At 41.3% G+C, this 23220-nt stretch overlaps 1 protein-coding gene across 1 annotated transcript in view; it reads left to right on the plus strand.

The window, feature by feature from the left end:
• The first annotated feature begins 254 nt into the window (after positions 1 to 254).
• Positions 255 to 23220, plus strand: part of HTRA3 (HtrA serine peptidase 3) — a 39787-nt gene continuing 16821 nt past the window's right edge. The window contains exons 1-5 of the mRNA XM_050947811.1: positions 255 to 1289; positions 14111 to 14210; positions 17759 to 17981; positions 19493 to 19687; positions 22559 to 22591. Coding sequence (XP_050803768.1) covers positions 866 to 1289; positions 14111 to 14210; positions 17759 to 17981; positions 19493 to 19687; positions 22559 to 22591 — 975 coding nt within the window. The 5' untranslated portion in view covers positions 255 to 865. The remainder of the gene's footprint in view (positions 1290 to 14110; positions 14211 to 17758; positions 17982 to 19492; positions 19688 to 22558; positions 22592 to 23220) is intronic.

The following is a 23220-nucleotide window of genomic DNA, read 5'->3' on the forward strand; positions in this document are numbered from 1 at the left end:
TGCCCACGGGCCCCAGAAACGCTGGGCTCACTCCTGCTTTTCATCCTCGCTCTGTTTACCAACAGTCACTGTGGTGATGCAAACATTAAAAACCGAGCCTCTGTCCCAAAGTAAACTGCAGTCATTTCCCTTTACACTGAACCCAGCCAGCTTGCTGACCCCAGACATGCTGTAGCCCTGTGAGTGTTTGAAGGGAAAGGAGGAGGGTTCTCCACTGAGTAGGTGGGGCCTGAGACTGCTGGCTGAAGCTGAGGTCTGTGCAGCTGGTGCTGCCTGTGCTGCTGCTGACAGGGACGCCTGAGAGGCAGCTGCAGCAGCAGCCACATCCCGCATATAACTGTCTTGCTTAACTTGCTTCTGTCTTCACTGCCTCTTGCAACTCTTCCTCCTGCAGCGCTCCTGATAACTCCTTCACAGCCACTGCAGACCTGGGGAGATAGAGGCTGTGTGTGCAGACTTTCTGAGGACTAAATCAGCTTTCAGAATCCCAGCCCTGCAAGCTAGTCCCGAAGAGCAGCTGAGCCTTTGCAAGTTTACTCTACGCGAATGGACTGACCCAGCTTTTACTTAGTGACTTCATGTTTTAACCTCTTTCCAGCCTCTGTTTTCTTTCTGCCTACTGCTCCCTTCTGTATTGTGGAGAGCCCCATAACATTAGCAGGGGTGCACGAGTCACGGGGCTGTTGAGGAAGATTAACCCTTTCCTTTTCTTGTGTGTGCGCAAAACCTAACTTTCCCTTTTCTATTATTCCCTCATTGCATTTTAATTGCACATTTTGCCTGTTTTTACCTCCCACCCCCACCCCTTGTTATTCCCCTGGATTTGCACATTTTCCTCTCCCTGATTAAAAAAGTGTTACAGGTGATGACAGTTTTTCTGTTGCCAGTTTCGTTCCTGCTGGTGCTAAGTTCTAGCCGGGCCTTTGCAGATCCCTTTCTGGCCAATGGCAAGTGTCCAGCTCGTTGCGATGTCTCCAAGTGCCCAAGCCCCAGCTGCCCAAGCGGCTACGTCCCCGATCGTTGCAACTGCTGCCTCATCTGTGCTGCGGGAGAAGGTGATTCCTGTGGCCGCAAGGAAGACCCACCGTGCGGGGACAGCCTGGATTGCAAGTACCCCATGGGCAAGCGCTTCGGCAAAGGCGTGTGCCAGTGCAAGCTCAGCTACCAGGTGTGCGGCAGTGATGGCAGGACCTATGACAATGTGTGTCAGCTGAAGGCGGTGAGCCGTAAATCTTTACAACAGGGATTGCCAGCTGTCATCCAGATCCAGAAAGGCACCTGTGAATCGGGTAAGACCATGCAGGGCACCGCCACACCCATCGTTACCACTGGTAACATTGAGCTGCTGCACTTTCAGCAGGGCCATCTTGGGTGATTGGGACTGCTTAATGTGCTCCACCCAGGAGACAGGATGCAATGGGTGGGGGAAGGGAGGCGTTTTGTGGGTGAAAATGAACCCCTTAGCTGTTATGCACATACCACATCAGTTTCCAAGTTAATGAAACATTTAAATTTCAAGTGATCTTGGAGGACTGGATGGCTCAGAGCTGTTGTCAGTTAGACGCCTTACTCAGTTTGGCAACCGAAGAAGATCTAAGCTGTTTGTGGCCTATGTGAAATGATCCAGGGTGTTCAGGCCTTGTCCATATCAGATCAATCAGACTCACTAATGGACACTGTGATCTAGTGGTTAAGAGTCCTGGATTCAGGAGTACTGTGTTCTATTCCTGCTCTGCTATTGATCTGCTGTGCGACTTTGGGCAAGTCACTCTCCGTGCTTCCGTTTACACCAGTTTAAAATGGAATAACAAGACTTACATTCCTTTGTAAAGCACGCTGAGATCTTTGGATGAAAAGCGATATAAAGGAGTAAGCATAGCATTTTATTAGCAGTATGAAAGCAGCAATAGAAAGGCCAGGACTGCACAGTCAGCATTATCCTTTCACCCTTAAAAATGGTCCTTCCAAGTCAAAATCAGGGCACTGAAATCTTACAGTCTGGGGCATTTCACAATGCCTACATTTGCACAATGAAATGTTTTGACCTGCCATACATCTATTTAAAAAAAAACAAAACAGCACCTGTGATATCTTATGTATAAAGCTGGGCAAGAAGAGACATAACAATAACCAGCCTATCAGGTTCAAGCTAAAATATCACTTATTTTTTGTTTTACTGTAACAATGTACCATAGTCCATCATCCATACAGTAATCCCCACATATCACAGTGCTTTTGTGTATTTTGAAATGGCAAAGATACCAGGATGCTATTGTCTGTTCATCTTGTACACTAAATCATTTGAACGTTTTAGAATGCAATTTGGTATTATGGTTTTTGCCTGCCCTAGGATATTGTACTATTCCCTGCTCATGTCCAGCTGGATTTACTAACTTCAAAAGATTTCAGTGATCAATTATTGATTTTTAGGTATTAAAATGAATGACTTTTCTGGAAGTGTCAATTTTACTTATTTTTGCAAAAGTTCACAAATTTTCTAGTAAATTATTTAACGACTGATTTTCACATTGTTTCCATCAACATCCCCAAAAACAACAGTGGGTAGGTGTTCTGGCATTTCAAGTGACACATTAGTGCTTCAATAATGGCAGATGAAATATATTAGCAAGGGTTGTAAAAACCATTAGAACTGTGGGCAAACAATTCATTGGAAAGGATGTAGGTAGGGAAAGGGGACTGCCTGTTGGCAGATTCTTATAGCACTTTTCATCTGTAGCTCTCAACGTGCTTGAGAAAGGAGCTAAATATTGTTATCCCCATTTTATAGATGGGGAAACTGAGACAGAGAGGTGGAGTGACTTGTCCTAGGTTATCTTGCAGGCCAGGGGCAGAGCCAAGAATAAAATACAAAAGTCATAAATCCCAGTCCACAGTACCTTCTACTGAGCCACTTTGCCTCCCTAAAATTTTAAAGTTGTAAAGTGCTTTTATTTAGACATCACATATAAAACCATTAACTCTGACACTTTCAATACTTAGTTTGAACTCATTCGTTCAGAACATTTAGAATGTTTAACCATAAACATTAGCATTTGGTATTGTATCTAAGGACTTAAGGAATGTTTTGGTTTTGGTGCATGTGGCATTTCTTCATGGCATCCTCCTGTGTTCACTGTAATAGACTCAGGAATTTGGAGCAGCGGGGTAGAGGTTACATTTTTTTCAAGTAACTGTTTTTGTGTTCCTTTAATTTGACAATTTGTTTATGACCTGGGAAAACATCAGCTCCAATGTAACATCTGGTTTAGAGTGAAGTTCTGATTTTTTTTTTAATTCCACAGCTGTGCTGACTGAAGCTCAAAGTGACCAAATGTCTTGCCCAAAAGTCAGCATCAGTGGATGAGGCAGGCGTAGAAATAAATTATGGTTCTTTTAAAAACAGTAACATGCTATGGCTGTCATAAAAGATTGTAAAAAAGTAACTGTTCAAAGTTAAAGTCGTGTTTCTACATTTTCTCTATTTGTGCAGGGAATCTGGCTACAGATTGCTCAGAATTTGGAGACACTGACATACTTATAAAGTTGATCCAATTTCACTCCACCAGATGTATATAAAATAATATCCAGACTAATGATAGCTTTACCAAGTGGCTTAGGCTATACCTTACAGAATATACCATGGCACAGAGGAATAACCTTGGAAGTTCTGCTGCTTTGCTTGTCAGAAGTTTGACATATGTAGGTGCGGTTAGGTAGTCAGTATATTTAGCTAAGATAAGGAGATGCAACACTGACTGTGCTTTCTAATGACATATATCTCTGATAAGTGTGGTTAGATAAAAATAGGACTGGTGGAAGACAGAGGGAGGAAGAATAGATGTCAAAAACAGAGGCCCAGAATGACTGAGTGGGTAAAGAGCACTCATTTTTCTGACCACCTCTGCTCCTTCTTAAGAAAGTAGCAAGAAGGACAGTACAGGCTCTTACACTGGGCATGGCGAATCAAAAGAGCTGAGTATCATAGATCATTTTTATATACAAACACACCTATAAGCACCAGACTATGATGTCACTATTGTTACTGTGTGATGGCTTGAGCCTGCAAACATGAACAGCCTTACTCAGGCGAGTAGCCCAAATGACCATGGGACTACTTGCAGAACTTGGGATCAGGCCATAGAACAAGTAATTTGTTACTGATTTAATGCAATGCAAATTCATTTTTTTTCTTAGCAAATCAGCATTTTGCTATAGCTCTTAGTTTTTAAATGAATGTGTTCTATTGTGTTTTCTATCCCAAATGTAAAAAGACAAACCATCCAAAAATATTTTCCTCATTGTTTTAATAGCAGCTTAAACCCTCCTGGAAAACAAATGCTTTGCAATCAAAGATGCAAACCCTTACCTTCCATTAAAGTAAACATTTGAAGTTGTAATAATATTACTTATGCTCCCAATAAAGTCAATCAAACTATTCAAATGACTAAAGAATTGAAAGATCAGGCTAAAATTTTGCAGGTGTATCACATATGTTTTGTATTTCTCTTGCCAATTTCTTAACTATTAAAGACATTTGCGTGCAACACGTTTTTGAGAGCTCCTTAGAATTCATGTACTGTTAATACAGTGTTCCCTGCATGAAATCATCATTCTCTGCAACATCAGAGTTGTTTTCTGTGTGAACAACCCCATTTCTATGATCTGGGGAACAGTAGAAAGGAACAGGAGAAGTCTTGGAAAAACAAAATCGTCTTGTCATATGAACACATTTAGCAACCAAAATCCAGGTAATAAAATCAGAGAAAATAACTAATACACCATGCAAGTGGAATTACTGTTAATAAATCTATTATATTTCAAAATAGTGTATGTGCTCTGTATACTGAATATCCACACACATATAATATAGAATATTTCAAAAGTTTCTCCTGGGGATAAGTAGCTTTTTAGGAACTTGATTTAAAGACTATTGAAGTTGATGGAAAGAGTCCCTTTTACTTCAGTCAGCTATGTATCAGGCTTTATGGCATTAAGCTTGCAAAGATTTATGCACAGAGGGACTTTATGCCATGAATAGTCCTGCTGAAGTCAAAGGCTACACATGGCATAAAGTTACTCATGTGATTCAGTCTTTGCAGGATAAGAGCCTAAAAAGTTGAGTTGACTACAATGTTTAAATCCTTGAAAAGAGAATCAGAAAAGATGTGACTACAAATCTATCCAGCACAGCTCTGCCTGGGACATTGAGGTTTACCGACTGTTTGCACATGTGCGTAATCTTGAAGTTACAACTTGGTATATAATTACTTTGAATGTTTGAGGAATAAGGCCAAGTGAGAGAAGTACTAGAGTCTTTTTTTTTTTTTGCATTGCTGTCATAAGAGCCTCCAAGCAGCCTATGACTGTATATTTTAATAAGGGCAGCCCATTGCAAGCTATCAACTGGAAACACAAACTCTAAGTCTAGGGGCACATTCCTTTTTTCTTTTTTTTTTACTGTTTTTGTTTAGTCTGAGACTGTTTTAAAACATTTGCTTTGAGCTCTTGTGGGGAGAAGGGAAAATATTATTTAGTGACCAAAAGGAAAATATTATTTAGTGACCAAAAGGACATTTAGAATTTGATACTTTATTGTTCTGGTACAGAACATCTAAGAGGAAAGAGACATTTTGATGATTTCGTATTGCTTTTATTGCTTGCGAAAGAAGATCAGGCAGAAAGGCAACATGAAGCTCTCTCCTTCTGAAGCTAGCTAGGCAGCAAACTGTCCTCAGCTGGAAGGTATCTTTCAATCCAGTTCCATCCTGCCTTTGTTAACGCAGCTAAAGATTGAGAAAGCCCGTTTCAGTGTTTGTTATAAGAACATAAGAATGGCCATATTGGAGCAGACTAATGGTTCACATAGTCCAGTCTCCTGTCTTTTGGCAGTGGCTGGTTCCAGATGTTTCAGAGGGAATGAACAGAACAGGGAAACTACTGAGTGATCGATCCACGTTTTCCAATGCCAGCTTTCGGCAGTCAGAGGTTTAGGTCCACCGAGAACATGGGGTTGTGTCCCTGACATCTCAGCTAATAGCCATTGCTGGACCTATCCTCCATGAACGTATCTATTTCTTTTTTGAACCCACTTATACTTCTGGCCTTCACAACTTCCTCTGGCAAGGAGTTCCACAGGTTGCTGTGTGTTGTGTGTAGAAATACTTCCTTGTGTTTGTTTTAAACCTGCTGCCTATTTATTTCATTGGGTGACTCCTGGTTCTTGTGTTATGTGAAGTAGTAAATTACACTTCTTTATTCACTTTCTCCACACCACTCATCATTTTAAAGACTTCTATCATATTGCCCCTTAGTCATCTCTTTTCCAAGTTGAACAGTCCCAGTGTTTATAATCTTTCCTCATATGGATGCTGTTCCATACCCCTAATCATTTTTGTTGCCCTCCTCTGTACTTTTTCTATTTCTTTTCTAGTATATCTTTTTTGAGATGAGTCGACCAGAACCGCACGCAGTATTCAAGATGTGGGCGTACCATGGATTTATTTAGTGGCATTATGATATTTGCTGCTCTTCATGCTGTTTTCATTTGTGCATGTTAGACATCCATCTTAATAATATGTTGCCCGAAACATGACATAGTCTTATACTAACCAAGACTTTATGGTCAATGCACAGCTATGCAACTTAATCTTAATTCATCAGAAAAGCTGCCTGGGATACATAATCTTTTTATTTCTTTTTCATTTCTTTCCATGAGCAAATCCAAGCACAACAGGGCAATGCTTTCCTCCAGTGATCATTTGTTGTGTGTTTAGCTATATTATTAAGGCTCTATAAGCCTTAATAATATAGCTAAACACACAAATCTCTTCAATTTTAGACTTTAAATTAATTCTGAACCTGAATTTTTTAAAAAATTAGAAGACCACAAATTCCTACTAAGCACAAAATGGCCTATTTTAATATAATGTATTACCTCCAGAAAGCTAATGAGCCTCATCTTGCTCTCACTCTTATTAATAGGCCAGATCCTCAGCTGGTATAAACTGATGTATTTCCATTGACTTCAAAGGGGCTATGGCCATTTACTCCAAGTGGAGGGTCTGGCTCACTGCCTCCACACTGGTTTAACTATTGACTTCAGCTCAGTTTTCCTGATTTACATGAGGGTTAGTGAGATCAGAATCAAGCCCATCATCTCTGCAGTTTAGCAAATCCACAAGTTATTATAGACTTTAGAATCTAAGATAGTAATAAGATGATAACCATGACACCTACATTTTCAGTGACATAAGATTTAACCCCACAACTCCCAGTGATGTCAAAGAGGATTTTAATGATACTTGTGGGGTTAAATCCCATAAAACTGAAAACTTAGAGCCAGATTTTTAAAAAAGATCTAATAGTGAATTACTCCCACTGAGGCATCTAAACAGAGGGGCAGGATTTTGTGTTCTCAGGTGCAACGGCTGAGTGCTGAACCCTTGTGAAAATCTATTCACTTATTTAGATGTCTAATTAGGAGCTAAACTGTTTGGAGAGTCTGGCCCTATGAGCACTTTTGGAAATCTTGTAGACAACTACAGATTCAGACAGTCCAGAAACAGTTCTGTCCAAAGTGCAATACTATGCAATGCCGTTATTTTGATTAACAAATGTATTTGAGCATAAGCTTTTGTGGGCTACTGGGGGCCTCCCGCAGGCAAACCGCTGAAGGCAGCCTGCCTGCCATGCTTGGGGCGGCAAAATACCTAGAGCTGCCCCAAGCACGGCAGGCAGGCTGCCTTCGGCGGCTTGCCTGTGGGAAGTCCCTGGTCCCGCGGATTCGGCGGCTTGCCTGCAGGAGATCTGCTAAAGCCGTGGGACCAGCGGACCTCCCTCAGGCAAGCTGCCGAAGGCAGCCTGCCTGCTGCCCTCGCAGTGACTGGCAGAGTGCCTCCCGTGGCTTGCTGCCCCAGGCATGTGCTTGGCGTGCTGGTGCCTGGAGCCACCCCTGAGCCCACTTCATCAGATGCATAGAATGGAACATATGGTGAGGAGATATATATGCATACAGAGAATATGAAAAGGTGGGAGTTGCCCGCTCTAAGAGGCTAATTAATTCTGATGAGCTATTGGCAGCAGGAGAAAAAAAACCTTTGTAGTGATAATCAAGATGGCCCATTTGAGACAGTTTGACAAGAAGGTATGAGGATACTTAACATGGGGAAATTAAACACCTGCGGCTGGCCCATGTCAGCTGACTTAGACTCACGGGGCTTGTGCTGCAGGACAGTAAAACTGTGGTGTAGACATTTGGGTGCGGACTGGAGCCTGGGCTCTGGGACTCTTCCCTCTTGTGGGGTCCCAGAACTTCGGCTCCAGTTGGAGCCCAAATGTCTACACTGCAATTTTATAACCCTACAGCTTAAGCCCCATGAGCCCAAGTCAGCTGACACAGGCCAGCCATGGGTGTTTAATTGCAGTGTAGATGTACCCAATATCTCATTCCCCATTTCCACTTATTTCTGCCACGCACACTCTCTCTCTCTCTCTTCTTTTATTTTATTTAAGGAAGAGACAAAAATATAAACTCACCATCAGTTGTTGAAGGCTCTAATGTTAATAACTGACTTTTTGGAATCTGTTGTTCCAGCTGGTCCAAATCAAAGCCTCTCAGTACGTGAGCTGCGTATATGTACTGCGTATATGTATAGGCATCCAGGGCCTCGAGGCAGTCTTCTGCTGCTAATTAATATAAAACATTTCTACAAAGTTATAAATTTTGCTTCTCCAGCCAGTCACAAGGGAGTCACTAGAGTCAGGCTCTGAATCGCCCTCATGGCTGAGTATACTGTCTGCAGTGCTTCTGATATTTGCTGGCCCAGGGAAAGAGGGACAAACTTGTCTCCAGGCTAGGTGGTGCTCATTGGTACAGGACTGCCCCACCTCATTTTGTCAGCCCCCTCCTATGTTTGTGTGACTTTCCCTCTGTTACCCCTCAGTGTTGTCTTCTTCCCTTCCTCTCCTACCATATTTTCCTTCCTCCTCTTCAGTTTATCTTTCCCTCCTCCCCTAGATCAGTGGTGCACAAACTTTTCCAGTTGTGCCCCCACTTAACATGCACGGGATTTGTCATAACCCTCTCCCCTCTAGTACTTCTAATTGAAAACTGTTTTTCTGTTTTTGTTTTTGCAAGGTGGCAGAATGAAAAAATAATTTTTATTACTAAATTTATAAGACCAGCTAAAAGTTATTAGGAAGTAGTAAACACAGAGTATTACGAACTGCAAATGCAGATTTAAAAAAAAAATTCAAATGAAAACAAATTAACCACTCGTGGACTGTTAATATCACTTCTCACAGCAGACTTACTAGCACCCCATTCCCACCCTTACTTGTCCGCTGCTGCAGGCAGCAGCATGGCTTTCAGAGCTGGGTGGCTCTGAAGGCAGTGCCGCAACCAGCAGCAGCAGCAGTGCAGAAGAAGGGGTGGGGATGAGGCGGTAGTAAGTCTGCTGTGAGAAGTGATATTAATGAAGTTTCTTCCTACCCCCCAAGAAAACCTCTTGTGCTCCCCAACCCCATGGGAGGCACACTCCCCAATTGGCGCACCACTGCCATAGATCACACCTGGAAAGCTGCTGCCACTCATAATGCTTCCTTAGTAGTCCAGCAGGAGCAGCCATGTGTAAAAGATCCAGTGTTTGCGAGACTCACTCTCCTGCTGTGGCTGCTGATTCTGGTGGACTAGGGAAATGCTGCAGACAGGATCCTAGGCGCAGACACAAAGGGTAAATTGGTGCAGTTCTATTGTTTTAAATGGAGCTATGTTGATATTCATCAGCAGAGATCTGGCCTACAGGGCCACATTTATCATTAGATTACTCTAGTTTTGTGGCAGTTTACATCAACTGAGGTTCTGGCCCTCAGCCTTTCAGAGAACCTATAGGAAGATGTGATAATAATAATATGTCATGTCAGGGCATGTACTGAACTTGTATGTAAATATTTAAACTCTTATAAGTAGATTTCATTGGAACAAGATGTACTACAGAGTCAAGCAAATTGCCTGTGATTTGAAAGTCAAATGAATCCCATGCAGCAGACGTAAAATAAACAGCACTGTACACTGCTTATAGCTGATTGACCTACATGATCCCTGTTTGCAGAATCCCCTTCGAACAAGGTACTGGAGCAAGTGTATACGGTTAGTTAGAGAGATTGTTCAGAGTGTGTGAGAATGAACATAGAAATAAAAGGCTTCATCTAACTCTGCCAAATCATTCCATCTATTTACACAGTATCATATACATTTAGCTTGCTGAATGTACGTGTGGTTTCCACTAAAAAGCAAATCCTGCTCCAACAAAAGAAAAACCACAGCTGATTGTTACTACTATGGGAGTTCTATGGAGAAATGTCCAATTGTCTTTCAGTTGGCTTAATCTGTGAGAGGTTTCATTCCTTGGAACACTTCGCTGGTATTCGTGTTACAATTGTATCCACTCCATACTGAACTCAGATTGCACTAAAAATCCAAGTCATTTTACCCAAGCTATCAGGAGTGAGCTGAGTTGGAGTATGTAGCCCAATGAGGGCTCCTTGTTCTTGTGTCACAAAACAGAAAGAGCAGATGCTCCTGATCTACCAGCTCTCTACCATTCCTTATTTTATCATGTTACCTCTTCTTTCTAAGGTAAACAGTCCCAGCCCACTTAGTCTCTCTTCACATTAAAGCATTTCCATGTCCCCCATCTTTTCCATCACTCTTTTCTGAACCCCCTCTAATTCTGCCCTAGACTTTTTGAGGAGGGGTGACCAGCCCTGCACCCAGACACTCAGGGGCCAGTGCCACCAATTTATATATTGGCACTAAAACAGCTTCCATTTTATTTTCCTTCCCCTTCCCTATACATCCTAACATCCTGTTTGTGTTTTTGGCTGCAGGCTGCACAGTGAGTCCAGGCCTTCATTGAGCTGGCAACAGGAGCTCCCTTTCCTAAGTCGATATAGTTAATTAAAAACCCTGTAAGATGTATGAATGGTTTCATTGTTTCCTCCAGTGATGCATTATTTTGTGTTTGTCAACAATGAACTTTATTAGCCATTGTGTTGCCTATTCACCTACCTTGTTTAGATCCCCAAGATGCATCCTAGTCTTCTCTCTGGACTTCAGTAAACTAAATAACTTGGTGTCATCTGAAAATTTTGCTACTTCACTACTCACCCGCCTTTCCAGTTCATTAACACAAATATTAAACATCACTAGACCTGATAACTGAGGCACCCCATTGTTCACATTTTGCCATGCTGAAAATTGTCCATTCAGTCCTCTCTTTGTTTCCTGTCTCTTAGACATTTTTTGATCTGTGACAATACTTCGACTCTCACCCAACGACTACTTAGCTTCTTTAGTTCCTTCTAATGAGATACCTTGTCAAAGGCTTTTTGGAAGTCCAAATAAATTATGTCCACTTGTTCTCTTTTATGCACTAGTTTATTGACACATTCAAAGACTTCTAATAGATTAGTGAGATATGATGTCCTTTTGCAAAGCCGTTACTGGTTAGACCATATCATATCATGATCTTCCAGTTATCATATTATTCTGTTTCTAAAGATTATTTCAATGAATTTATCAGGCACAGATATAAGGCTAACTGGGCTGTAATTCTCTGGATCACCTCTAGAGCTCACCTTTAAACTTTGGTGCCCAAGATAATCTTTGAATTAAAAACCAGGTAGAATATCAAATATAGGAAAATGTTTTAAATTATTACTGATTCCTTCTCCCATCCCTCTTCCCCCAGCCCCATGTCTCTTCTTCCTCTTCCTCCTCTGTGTCAGCCTCTCTCTCTCTTTTTCCTTTATCAGAAGGGTAGCCATGTTAGTCTGGATCTGTAAAAGTAGCAAAGAATCCTGTGGCACCTTATAGACTAACAGACGTTTTGGAGCATGAGCTTTCATGGGTGAATACCCACTTCGTCAGATGCAAGTGGGTATTCACCCATGAAAGCTCATGCTCCAAAATGTCTGTTAGTCTATAAGGTGCCACAGGATTCTTTGCTATTTTTCCTTTGTTTCTGACTCCCTTTCCCCTCCAGCCTCTTAGTCTCCCTACTCTTATTCTCAGTCTCCTTCTGGATCTGTCTCTGTCTCCTTCTTTAAAAGTTAGGTAAGCTGCTGCAGAAAGAAAACAATGTAGATTATGCAGAGAAGTGCTTTATCTGTGCCTCTTGCTTGTTACATTGACTAGGCTAAGAAAAGTCTAATACATTTCAGTAGACTCTTCCATTCGTATAGCATTGTTCCCTGAAGCACTACATAAACTGAGCATATTATGGGGCCAAGTCAACCTTGAGCCTGGGCTGAGCTCAGTGCAGGGACTGAGGAGGAGGCATAAAAGATCAGGCCTAAACAGAATGGGCCTTAACTTCTGTTCTAACAGTGAGAGAATAGGCTGTGTTCCCTTCTCATCCAATCCACATCCTGCAAGTCTCCCTTAGGTACAGGCGTAATGGAGTAAGTTTTATGATGTGTAGTGAGTCCATAACTCCTTCCTATAATGCATGGAACTACAGCCATTGCACCAGATCTGAACTAACCTAGAGATGAAAAGTGCTATGTCTCATTACAAATCCTCCGAGCAATCCGGTACTCTAAGAGTTTATTTTAAATCACCAGACTGTGTACATATGACTACAGTTGAGGTAGCCGAAGATATAAAAGAAAGCTGCGATTGATCTTCTGACAGTGTTACAAAACAAGATTAACTCTTTATTGGTTTAAGCACAAAGTTTACATCTACCCTGAAATGACTATACTGTGTTCCAGCGGGGAATGCCTTATTGTACTGATTTCTATGATCTGTTTAGTCTCCACCATGGTTTTGCTGGGTGGGAAACTAGTCACAATTTTGGTTACAGGTGTGAAGTGTGATCTCCTCCTGCTGTTCTGTGAGGAAAATCAGCTCAAACTTTATTCCTGTGCTCATGCACATTCCTGCTGATTTAGATCCTGAACCTCCAATGGGATTCATTCTCATGGAATGCCATTGAAGTCATTGGTACTCCCCGCCAGTATAAGGGTCTGTATAAACACTTCCCTTTGCAGGACTGGAGTCTTAGTCATTATGGGAGTGTACAGTTAGAGTCGTTTACAACAGGGCCACCCAGAGGATTCAGGGGGCCAGGTGCAAAGCAATTTTGGGGGCCCCTTCCATAAAAAAAAAAAGTTGCAGTACTATAGAATACTATATTCTCATGGGGGGCCCTGTGGGGCCTGGGGAAAATTGTCTAACTTGTTCCCTCCATCCCCCGGCTGGCCCTGGTTTACAAACAGCTTCTTTTATGCTAGGAAATTTCAGAAATGTACTATTTGCCATTGCAAAACATTTGCAACAGAGTTTATCATAAAAGTGCTGAGAAACAATTGTCCATGTCTTTTAAGCTTCCTGTACTTTCTTTGTGGCAAGACTATCTACTATTATGTTTGTACAGTGCTACAATAGGCCCCCATTCTCCTTAGACACTACTGTAATAAACATGATCAATTAAATGTAACAGTACATATGTTCCCAAACTTCAATATCAATAATAACACGGAAAGCCAGGTTGGTTGTGGTGTGTATCTCAGAGATATTCCTCCTTTTGCAGAATTTCATATTTTATTCGTATTTCTTTTCATAATACTGTCAAACTTATTACTGAATTATAGTAACAGATCATAAGGATTCTGGTAGATCTGCTTTCAGTTGGTATTTTCACAGTGAGTTCACACATAAGCTTTTGGGGCAAGGACTGTCATTTATGGTACTTTAGTATAGTGCCTTGCACAGTGGGATCCTGACTTGGATAAGATCTCTAGGTGCTACTGCAATAGAAATTGTAAATAACAATTATGACTAGTTTTGAAAAAAAACAGCCAGACAAGGACATCACTAAACCTTGTGAATTCCAATTAACCTAGGAAGTTCTTAGCCAAATGATCTTGCCAGTTTCTCAGGCCAAAACAAAACACAAGCAACTTTTTAAAGTCTCGTAATGGCTTATATGCCTTTCCCTGTCTGGTTGGAAAATGTCCCCATGTGAACTATAGACAAATTTAACTCATCTGATTGGTACAAAGGGTATTTTCTTATTAACATGCCCAATTTTTTCTGCTAGTATAGGTCACCAACAGCCCAACAGCCCAAGATACAAGTTTAACTTCATTGCAGATGTGGTGGAAAAGATTGCGCCCGCAGTTGTACACATTGAAATTTTCCTGAGGTAACTTTTTTTGACTGTGTGTGTTCTAATTGTATTGTTTAGAAGCATGCAACACATGCTTGTTCTGCCTTTTGAAACCAAGCAGTCTAGTAGCAGACTAGCGCTCTGACTGAAGCCTGTAACTGTTAACATTTTCTTAGAAACCAGCAATCTCCTGTGGTCAGACAAAGATAAACAAAACCAAAGTATTGCAGGAGTGTTTTTTCAAATGATGTCTCAACCTCCCTGGAGCAGTGATGCCCAGTGTTAATTCAGCTACGCTTGCATGTAGAAAAGAATCCTGGTATTAAGTGGTAGTGCAAATGGATACTAAATGATAGTATTAGCAGTACCTAGCTACTTATACTGCTTAACATCTTCACAGTACTGTACATATATTAACTATCCTCAGATGGCTAGGTGAAGTATTATATAGAATAAAATGAAGCTATGTTACGTGTTTTTGAGATTCATTCAATCTTGATTTGGACAGAATGTAAAATACGAACCACTCCAGTAAAAAAAAATGTACCTAAAAAGCTAAGCTAGAAAAAAGCTGCTTAAGGTGAGAACTTAGAGAACCTCACTCTGTTTACTTCATCCATGAGAAGGTTAAGAGGCAATATGATCAGGAGCTGTAAGTACCTAACTGGGGAAAAGATATCTGATAGCAGAGGACGCTTGAATCTATTTGACAAATGCATGATAAGAGACAGTGCGTGGAAGCTGAAGCTCGATAAATTCAGATAAGAAGCACGGTGCAGTTTTTTAACAGGTAAAGGAATGAACAATTGGAACAACTTACCTGGGGATCTGGGGGTTTCTCCATCACTTGACATCTTAAATTAAGTTTGGATGTCTTTCCAAGAGATCTGCTGCAGTTCAAAGAGAAGTTACAGGCTTGATGCAGGAATCACTTGGTGAACTTCTATGATCTGTGGCATGTGGGAGGTCCAACTCAATTATTCTGCCTGTAAAATCTATGAATCTATTAATAGTTTGCAAAAACTTTAAAACCCAAGACCTGTTTGCTCTCTCTGTGTATATATTATAACTCCGTTCTCCTTTCCAGAAAAGAAAACATTTGCCCCAGAGTCCTTGCAAAAATTCGGATCAGATTAACTCCTCATCCCTCAGTGATGTGCTTTGTATTGGGCACTGATTGTGTCCCAGGGCTGGCTGCACTTCAGTGTTGCTGTATGTACCCTGGGCTTCAAATAATTTCACAGACTGGACTGCATCTTACCAGGGAGATTGATTCCTGGACCAGCTCCCCTCCCGTTTGCTATCACTGAAACCATCTCCCTTCCTGTTTGCATAAAACACCTATAGCAATGGCAGAAATTGCTGACAAGGACGAGTCATACTTAGAAAAAATCCTAATGTATTTGTAACTGCATTTGTATTTGTATTTGTATTTGTAACTGTCTTCAGTGCAATAAGTGTTTCTTCAGTTTTCTGAATCACACCATTTGCTTGTGCTTTTCATTTTGTCTCCCTTTTCTATCTCTTCTTTCCCCTTCTCAACCTCTGCCTTCCTCTGAACATGCTTTTGTGCCCCCTGCTCCACTTTCCTATCCATGAGTTCCTGCTGCCAGTTCCTCCTCTTTCTTGCACAAGCTGCCTCTCCGCCTGGGGCCTTTCTCCCTTATTCCCTGGTTCCTCACTCCTACCAGAGGCTCCAGTCCCATTCATAGTTCCCTCTTGTGTCTGGAAGCTCTTGTTTCCTGCCTTCATTCTCTTCTCACATAGCAGCAGTGATGAGTGGAGTCAGACAGGCCGATTCCTTTCCCTTTATTCCAGCTACCTTTACTGGCATCCAGGCACCTTCTTTGCAATGTAAATTACAGAGACCTGTAAAAGTAGCTGAAAACAAAGATGCAAAAGGACCATGTGACCTTCCAGCTCTTTGCAAGCCTCTAGCAAAGTGCTCCACGGTCCAACATTTCAGAATCCCTGCCACGACATTCATTAGAGCTGGTCTAACAATGAACATAACATAAGAATGGCCATACTGGGTCAGACCAAAGGTCCATTTAGCCCAGTATCTATCTACCGACAGAGGCCAATGCCAGGTTCCCCAGGGAGTGAACCTAACAGGTAATGATCAAGTGATGTCTCTCCTGCCTTCCGTCTCCACCATCTGACAAACAGAGGCTAGGGACACCATTCCTTACCCATCCTGGCTAATAGCCATTAATGGACTTAACCTCCATAAATTTGTCTAGTTCTCTTTTAAACGCTGTTCTAGTCCTAGCCTTCACAACCTCCTCAGGCAAGGAGTTCCACAAGTTGACTGTGTGCTGTGTGAAGAAGAATTTCCTTTTATTTGTTTTAAACCTGCTGCCTATTATTTTCATTTGGTGAGCCCTAGTTCATGTATTATGGGAATAAGTAAATAACTTTTCCTTATCTACTTTCTCCACATCACTCATAATGTTATATACCTCTATCATATCCCACCTTAGTCTCCTCTTTTCCAAGCTGAAAAGTCCTAGCCCCTTTAATCTCTCCTCATATGGGACCGTCCTCAAACCCCTAATCATTTTAGTTGCCCTTCTCTGAACCTTTTCCAGTGCCAGTATATCTTCTTAATATGAGTCAACAGTGTGATACTATTGCAAAAAAAGCAAACATGATTCTGGGATGCATTAACAGGTGTGTTGTAAACAAGACACGAGAAGTCATTCTTCCGCTTTACTCTGCGCTGGTTAGGCCTCAACTGGAGTATTGTGTCCAGTTCTGGGCACCACATTTCAAGAAAGATGTGGAGAAATTGGAGAGGGTCCAGAGAAGAGCAACAAGAATGATTAAAGGTCTTGAGAACATGACCTATGAAGGAAGGCTGAAGGAATTGGGTTTGTTTAGTTTGGAAAAGAGAAGACTGAGAGGGGACATGATAGCAGTTTTCAAGTATCTAAAAGGGTGTCATCAGGAGGAGGGAGAAAACTTGTTCACCTTAGCCTCCAATGATAGAATAAGAAGCAATGGGCTTAAACTGCAGCAAGGGAGATTTAGGTTGGACATTAGGAAAAAGTTCCTAACTGTCAGGGTAGTTAAACACTGGAATAGATTGCCTAGGGAAGTTGTGGAATCTCCATCTCTGGAGATATTTAAGAGTAGGTTAGATAAATGTCTATCAGGGATGGTCTAGACAGTATTTGGTCCTGCCATGAGGGCAGGGGACTGGACTCGATGACCTCTCGAGGTCCCTTCCAGTCCTAGAGTCTATGAGTCTATGAGGCGACCGCATCTGTATGCAGTATTCAAGATGTGGGCGTACCATCTATTTATATAAGGGCAATAATATATTCTCCATCTCATTCTCTATCCCCTTTGGATCCACATTTTTGTGAAAATGTTATCTTTTTTTGTCAAGGTTTTAAAATTCAGTATTTTTTTACTAGATCTAACATCAGTGATAAAGTGCTTTGGGATTCTTCAGCATGAAAGGTGATATATATGTATGAGTTGTTACAAACTGTAGTAAGCCTCATTAAGTAATAATATTATTATTCCCCACAAGCTATTTAATTTATGAGATATTTTGTTGTTTGCTTCTGGTACAGACATCCTCTCTTTGGCCGAAATGTCCCCTTGTCCAGTGGATCTGGGTTTATAATGTCAGACTCAGGTTTAATTGTTACCAATGCCCACGTGGTGTCAAGCAGCAATGCTATATCAGGGCGACAACAATTAAAAGTGCAGCTACAGAATGGAGATACCTATGAAGCAACAATCAAAGACATAGACAAGAAGTCTGATATAGCAACAATAAAGATTCATCCTAAAGTAAGTAATCTAAAGGGTTAAATGAATCAGACTGGTTGCCTCAGCTCAGTTGTGTTTTAGGCACAGCCTTGTTTGCTGGAACATATTCTTAAGAATTCTCTAGAAACATATGTGGAATTGTTCATTATTAATATCATGCAAATTTCACAGAGCAAATGAACCTAAGATATTTTTAATAGCAAGACGTCGTCTTCACATTTCTTTGCTCCAATCGGGAATTAGCAGCCAGAGAGACTGCAAAATAAACAAATGGCTTTCCAGATTAGCAGATCTTGTTAATATGATACAATTCAGCCAAAAGGGGGGGAAAGAAGATTCCCATTTCAATGACTAAACAGAGAGTAAAATCAAGGGCCCAGAACCAGTGATTTCAATGCAGTGGTCTGATTATATCACTGAAGATCTGGCTCAAAATGTGGAATGTTACTAACAGTGGAACGTCACAGTGATCTTTAATAAAAGTCTGGTTCTTCCAGTATTTAGACCAGAAATAGTTCAACTGGGCAGGAATTGAACAAATTGCCTCATGGAAACTTATTTTAATTGTTGCCTGGGAATACTATCTCTCTCATTCAGTAGTATTTACTAGTCAATGTGAAGCCTAATATAAATTGCAGATGAAATGTAAGGAATGGATTGCAGCTGTAGGCCTGGGAAATTTCACATCTTGTTAATAAATTATTTCACCGTTTCTAGTATGGAAGTACTGATTAAAAGAAAGATGTGGATGCTGCATGTTGGAAAACGTAACTGGAGATGCGTGTGTGACTGTGGTTGAAGAAAAAAGTCCTTTTGATGTTGGAAGAGGACGGGATATTTGAAGTGAACATCCTCTCTCTCAAAAATCATCTGCTTTATTGGGACAGCTTAATACTTGTAGTTAAAGGTGCCATCCTGCCAGAGGTGCACAAGAGGGGAACATTGGCCAAAGGGGAAGAGTCAGCTTGCCGAGAGCAGAATATGTGATGTGGTTGTACAGAGGGGAACCTGCCATAGTACACAAGAGTCCCCTAGCAGGTACTCATAGCTTACATACAGCCAGGCTCTCCCACATTTACTCACACCAGGTGATACCTTACTCCACAAATAATCCCATTGATTTCGGTGGTGCTACTTGGGCAGTAAGATACTGCACAATGTAAGTAAGGATGGCAGAATCTGGCTTGTGATGTGTTGCACACCATGACAGTGGTGATCCCATGGAAAATGGGTTTGTCCCAGAATGCCGTTGGGGCTTATTCTGCCATCTACAATAATTGCAAGGCAGCTCTATTAGCACTGAGCACTTTTCTTCAGAAGACAGTAGCAGGAAGCAGTGTCCTGCAATGCATTGAGCTGGCCTGAGCTGTGGTATCCTGACTTAACGATGACAGAATTGCTCTTCCACTGGACATAGGTGGCAGCATATCCTTCTGGCCGGTAGATAGGATTTGGTCCTTACATTTCATTTTGATTGACCAGCCATTAACTGACAGTAATTCTTTGTTTTCTTTCTGTTTTTATTTTAAAAGAAAAAACTGCCTGTATTATTACTGGGCCACTCGGCTGATCTGCGTCCTGGGGAGTTTGTTGTGGCTATTGGGAGCCCCTTTGCCTTGCAGAACACTGTGACAACAGGTATTGTCAGCACTGCTCAGCGAGATGGAAAGGAGCTAGGCCTGAGGGACTCGGATATGGATTACATTCAGACAGATGCCATTATCAACGTAAGTACTGGGTAGTTGAGGAGTTCAGAAACTCACCAGGTTTACAGTCCTGGAACCTTGAATTCCACCCGTGCTGCAGGGAATAATTGCCCTCTTAGAGGAATTCAGCTGAATAAAAGGGACTTCTTATAAAATAAATTATGCTCTCTTCATGCATGACAGATAGATTATTCTCTGTCTGTGGGTTAGATTCTGACCTTAGCCCTGAGGAAGAGAAGGTGCCCCACCCCAGCAATGGTCCTGGGAGACATTGTGAAAGAGAGGCACCCCTTGGAGTTACAATCCCCCCCGTTTCTGCCTTATTCCAGGGAGCATATGTGCAATGACTAGGGTGACCAGATGTCTGGATTTAATAGGGACAGTCCCAATTTTAGGGCCTTTTTCTTATTTAGGCTCTTATTACCCTCCACCCTCTGTCCCCATTTTTCACATTTGCTGTCTTGGTCACCCTAGCAATGACATATGACTGGTATAGACCAGTAATGAATTATCATGCTCCTGTCTGCGCTGGCGTGGCTACTCTGACATGCAAGTTGTGAGAGTGGAGGCAAAGCTCCATTCATTCTCTACCCAGGGAAAGAATAAATGGGTGAGTAACACCACGTACCAGATTGTGCCCAGTTTTAAGGTTCAGGGGTCCCACACAGGGACTTAAGGAGACGTTCCGACTCACTTGTTCTGCCATATAGTCCAAATGAAAATCTAGCCCTAAATCACTGTAACAGCCTGAGACTCCAATCAGGATTGAGGCCCCATTGTGTTACGTGCTGTACAGACAGATATGAAGGCACAGTTGCTACTCATATGAGGGGCTACAAGGGATGACCGAAAAAGACTAAATTATGCCCTCAGATACTTGCGTGCAACTTCTAGTGAGTTTAAGATGAGATGACAACTAAAGTCTGCCAAAACTTTAAAACAAAAACATTCCCAGAAATATGTATTCACTAAATTCAGACAATGTGCTCCGCAGAGTAAATTAATAATATTTAGCCTTTTACACATGCAAAGCCCTTTGTAAATATTCATTATTTCTGACAACACCCTTTTGAGGTGGTTGTATCAAAGAATCTGGTTTATACACTGGGAAACAAATGTAGATGAGGTTGAGGGTGACATTTAACAGCCTAAGTCTCATTAACTTCTAAATCACGGAGGCACTTTAAAGGCTGTATTTGAAGGGACAAACAGCAAGTTGGTGGCAGAGCCAGGATTAGAATAGGACTTTCTTGACTTCAAATCGGTGAACATTACTCCAAACCTGTGCATGAGGCCACCTCTGCCCCCAAAAGCTTCTGATTCAGTTCAGACACAGACAGCAAAGTTCAATACATAATATAAGAGCAAAAGTGATATTATAGTAGGCAGGGCTTAAATTCTCATAGAGTATTTCCTGGAGCCCCCCCACTGACTCCCCCCCAAGCATGCTATGAAAACTCCAGGGGGATTGAAAATATTTACTGGAGCTCCACTCTGGACTACTCCAGCTGAATGTAGGCCCTGAGAGTAGTGAAGAAAGGAAAAGACTGGAAAAAGCGACATTTTGAGCTGTTCTTCCAACCGAGAACATGGGGTATGAAGATGGTCTCAGGCCTGGAGAAGCAGTAAGCTTAGTTAATTCACTCATTCCTCCTAAGCATAGGAAGAGTCTGATAGTTGCTCTATTCAGACGCATTCCTCCTGCTCAGCCAAGACACTTTAGCAAGAATGCGTAGCTGCCTTGTGAAAGGGCAGGACTGGCAAAAGAGGGAATGGGCAATACTCTACTAAACTGAACTATATTGTATCTGTACACATGGGTTTTTTACCATCAAATTATTCTAGCACAGGACAGCAAGTGAAAGGTGACTCTGGTTCTCTGTTATCGTGGAAGTTTTTGCATGAAAAAGCTGCTTTCATGGCTCAGTTTTCCACAGTCAGAAATAATTCAGATCTGTTACAAATGATTACTTGAAAAAGATACACCATGAAATTAATAAAAATCAAAGTAGATTTTGTGTTTTATTTTTCTGAGAATAAACAGCACTTTGCCCAGTGCAAACAACAGGTAAACTCTTAGATGGCTTGTACTGGTATTATTCATCCATTGGTTGTTTATTTTGACTAGTAGCTTGCTGCTCTTGGCTCTTTGATAAACTGACCCAAAAAGTTGTCCCAAATCAAAAACAAATGTGTGCCGGCAACAAGTAGATAGGCAAGTGACCTCTACACATCCCACTTCCTGCAGCTCTCTGCTTTTTGGGATTTTTCCTTGAAAGTCTTCAGATACTGGGAAAACTCAAAACTGCTTAGTTAAACAGTTGCCACGTTTCCCCCCAGAGCTAGCTGCATATCCATAATTAGTAAAGCAGGGTCTGTGTCTCCTTATCTACGTCACAAGGAGGAGACACAGTGAGGCTTAATTAATGTTGGCCAGGTTCTTTGTGCTCCTTGGGGAAAGTAGCTGACAGTATCCCAACCCAATGTGCTGATTGACAGGTCTAGGTTTTATTTAAAAATATTGGTTTATTAACACTGTCCTGAGATGTAATTTGCTAAACATGGATTAAATGTTTCCCAACCTTTTTGCAGCAATACCTATGAGAATAAAAAATATGGTTTTACATTTTAGAGACTTTCTTTAACATTTCCCTAATACTAATCCCAGTTTAGAATCTGATCCTGCAAAGAAGCAATTATAATCAGGTTCACCACTTGGATTCCTGTGCAGGATCAGGCCCTTTGATTCTCAGTTCTCTATGGTAGGGATTGTGTCCTTCAGTGCAGTGCCTAGCTCACTCTCAGGTGCTAATAAATAACAGGATCTGAAGTGTGATTTTCCTTTCCTGCCATAAAATAACAATTTAACATATTCTGCCATTATATTTACAGTATGGAAACTCAGGAGGACCTCTAGTTAATTTGGTAAGAACAGATCGATTTTTTTTTCCTTTACGGAACTGGCTTACTTATCTCTTATGTTCTCAGTGAAAGTCGAATGTCCAATATATTATACACATGCACAAATCTTACATCATTGAAGTGACATGTCTTCAAGAAAAATCACTAATGGCTAAATTGTCAGATAATGGCATAAAAGTTATGCCTATGAAAAACATCTATATGTGTCCAGTGTGGCTGCAGACTCTCCATTTGCTAATGCAAATCTGGTAATTGCACATCTAACTGTATACGCAGAAAGACATGTATCTGAGGTGCGTACAAATGCCCATTTTCTGCTTGGAAAATGGGCAAGTAACCATTTTTTTGCACAAAGAACTTAGCATTAAGGTCTGAAAATGTGTCACTAGAAGACAAGTAAAGCAAAACAATTTGATTCAAGGTGAAGAATAATTTTATCATTATTTATTATATCACCACTACCATATTTTGGATACCTTTCTCAAAACCCATGAAAACAATGATAATAGGAAAGAATAGCTTCCCCAGTAAGTCATTGCTCTACTTCTCCAGAGGGTAACTGACCTCAACTTCCTTATTTGAAAAATAAAGCCTTAGGCAGGGGGATTAACCTCGTAGTCCTTTAGAGACAA

Source organism: Gopherus flavomarginatus, chromosome 3 (assembly GCF_025201925.1).
Source record: "Gopherus flavomarginatus isolate rGopFla2 chromosome 3, rGopFla2.mat.asm, whole genome shotgun sequence".
NCBI lineage: Eukaryota > Metazoa > Chordata > Testudines > Testudinidae > Gopherus > Gopherus flavomarginatus.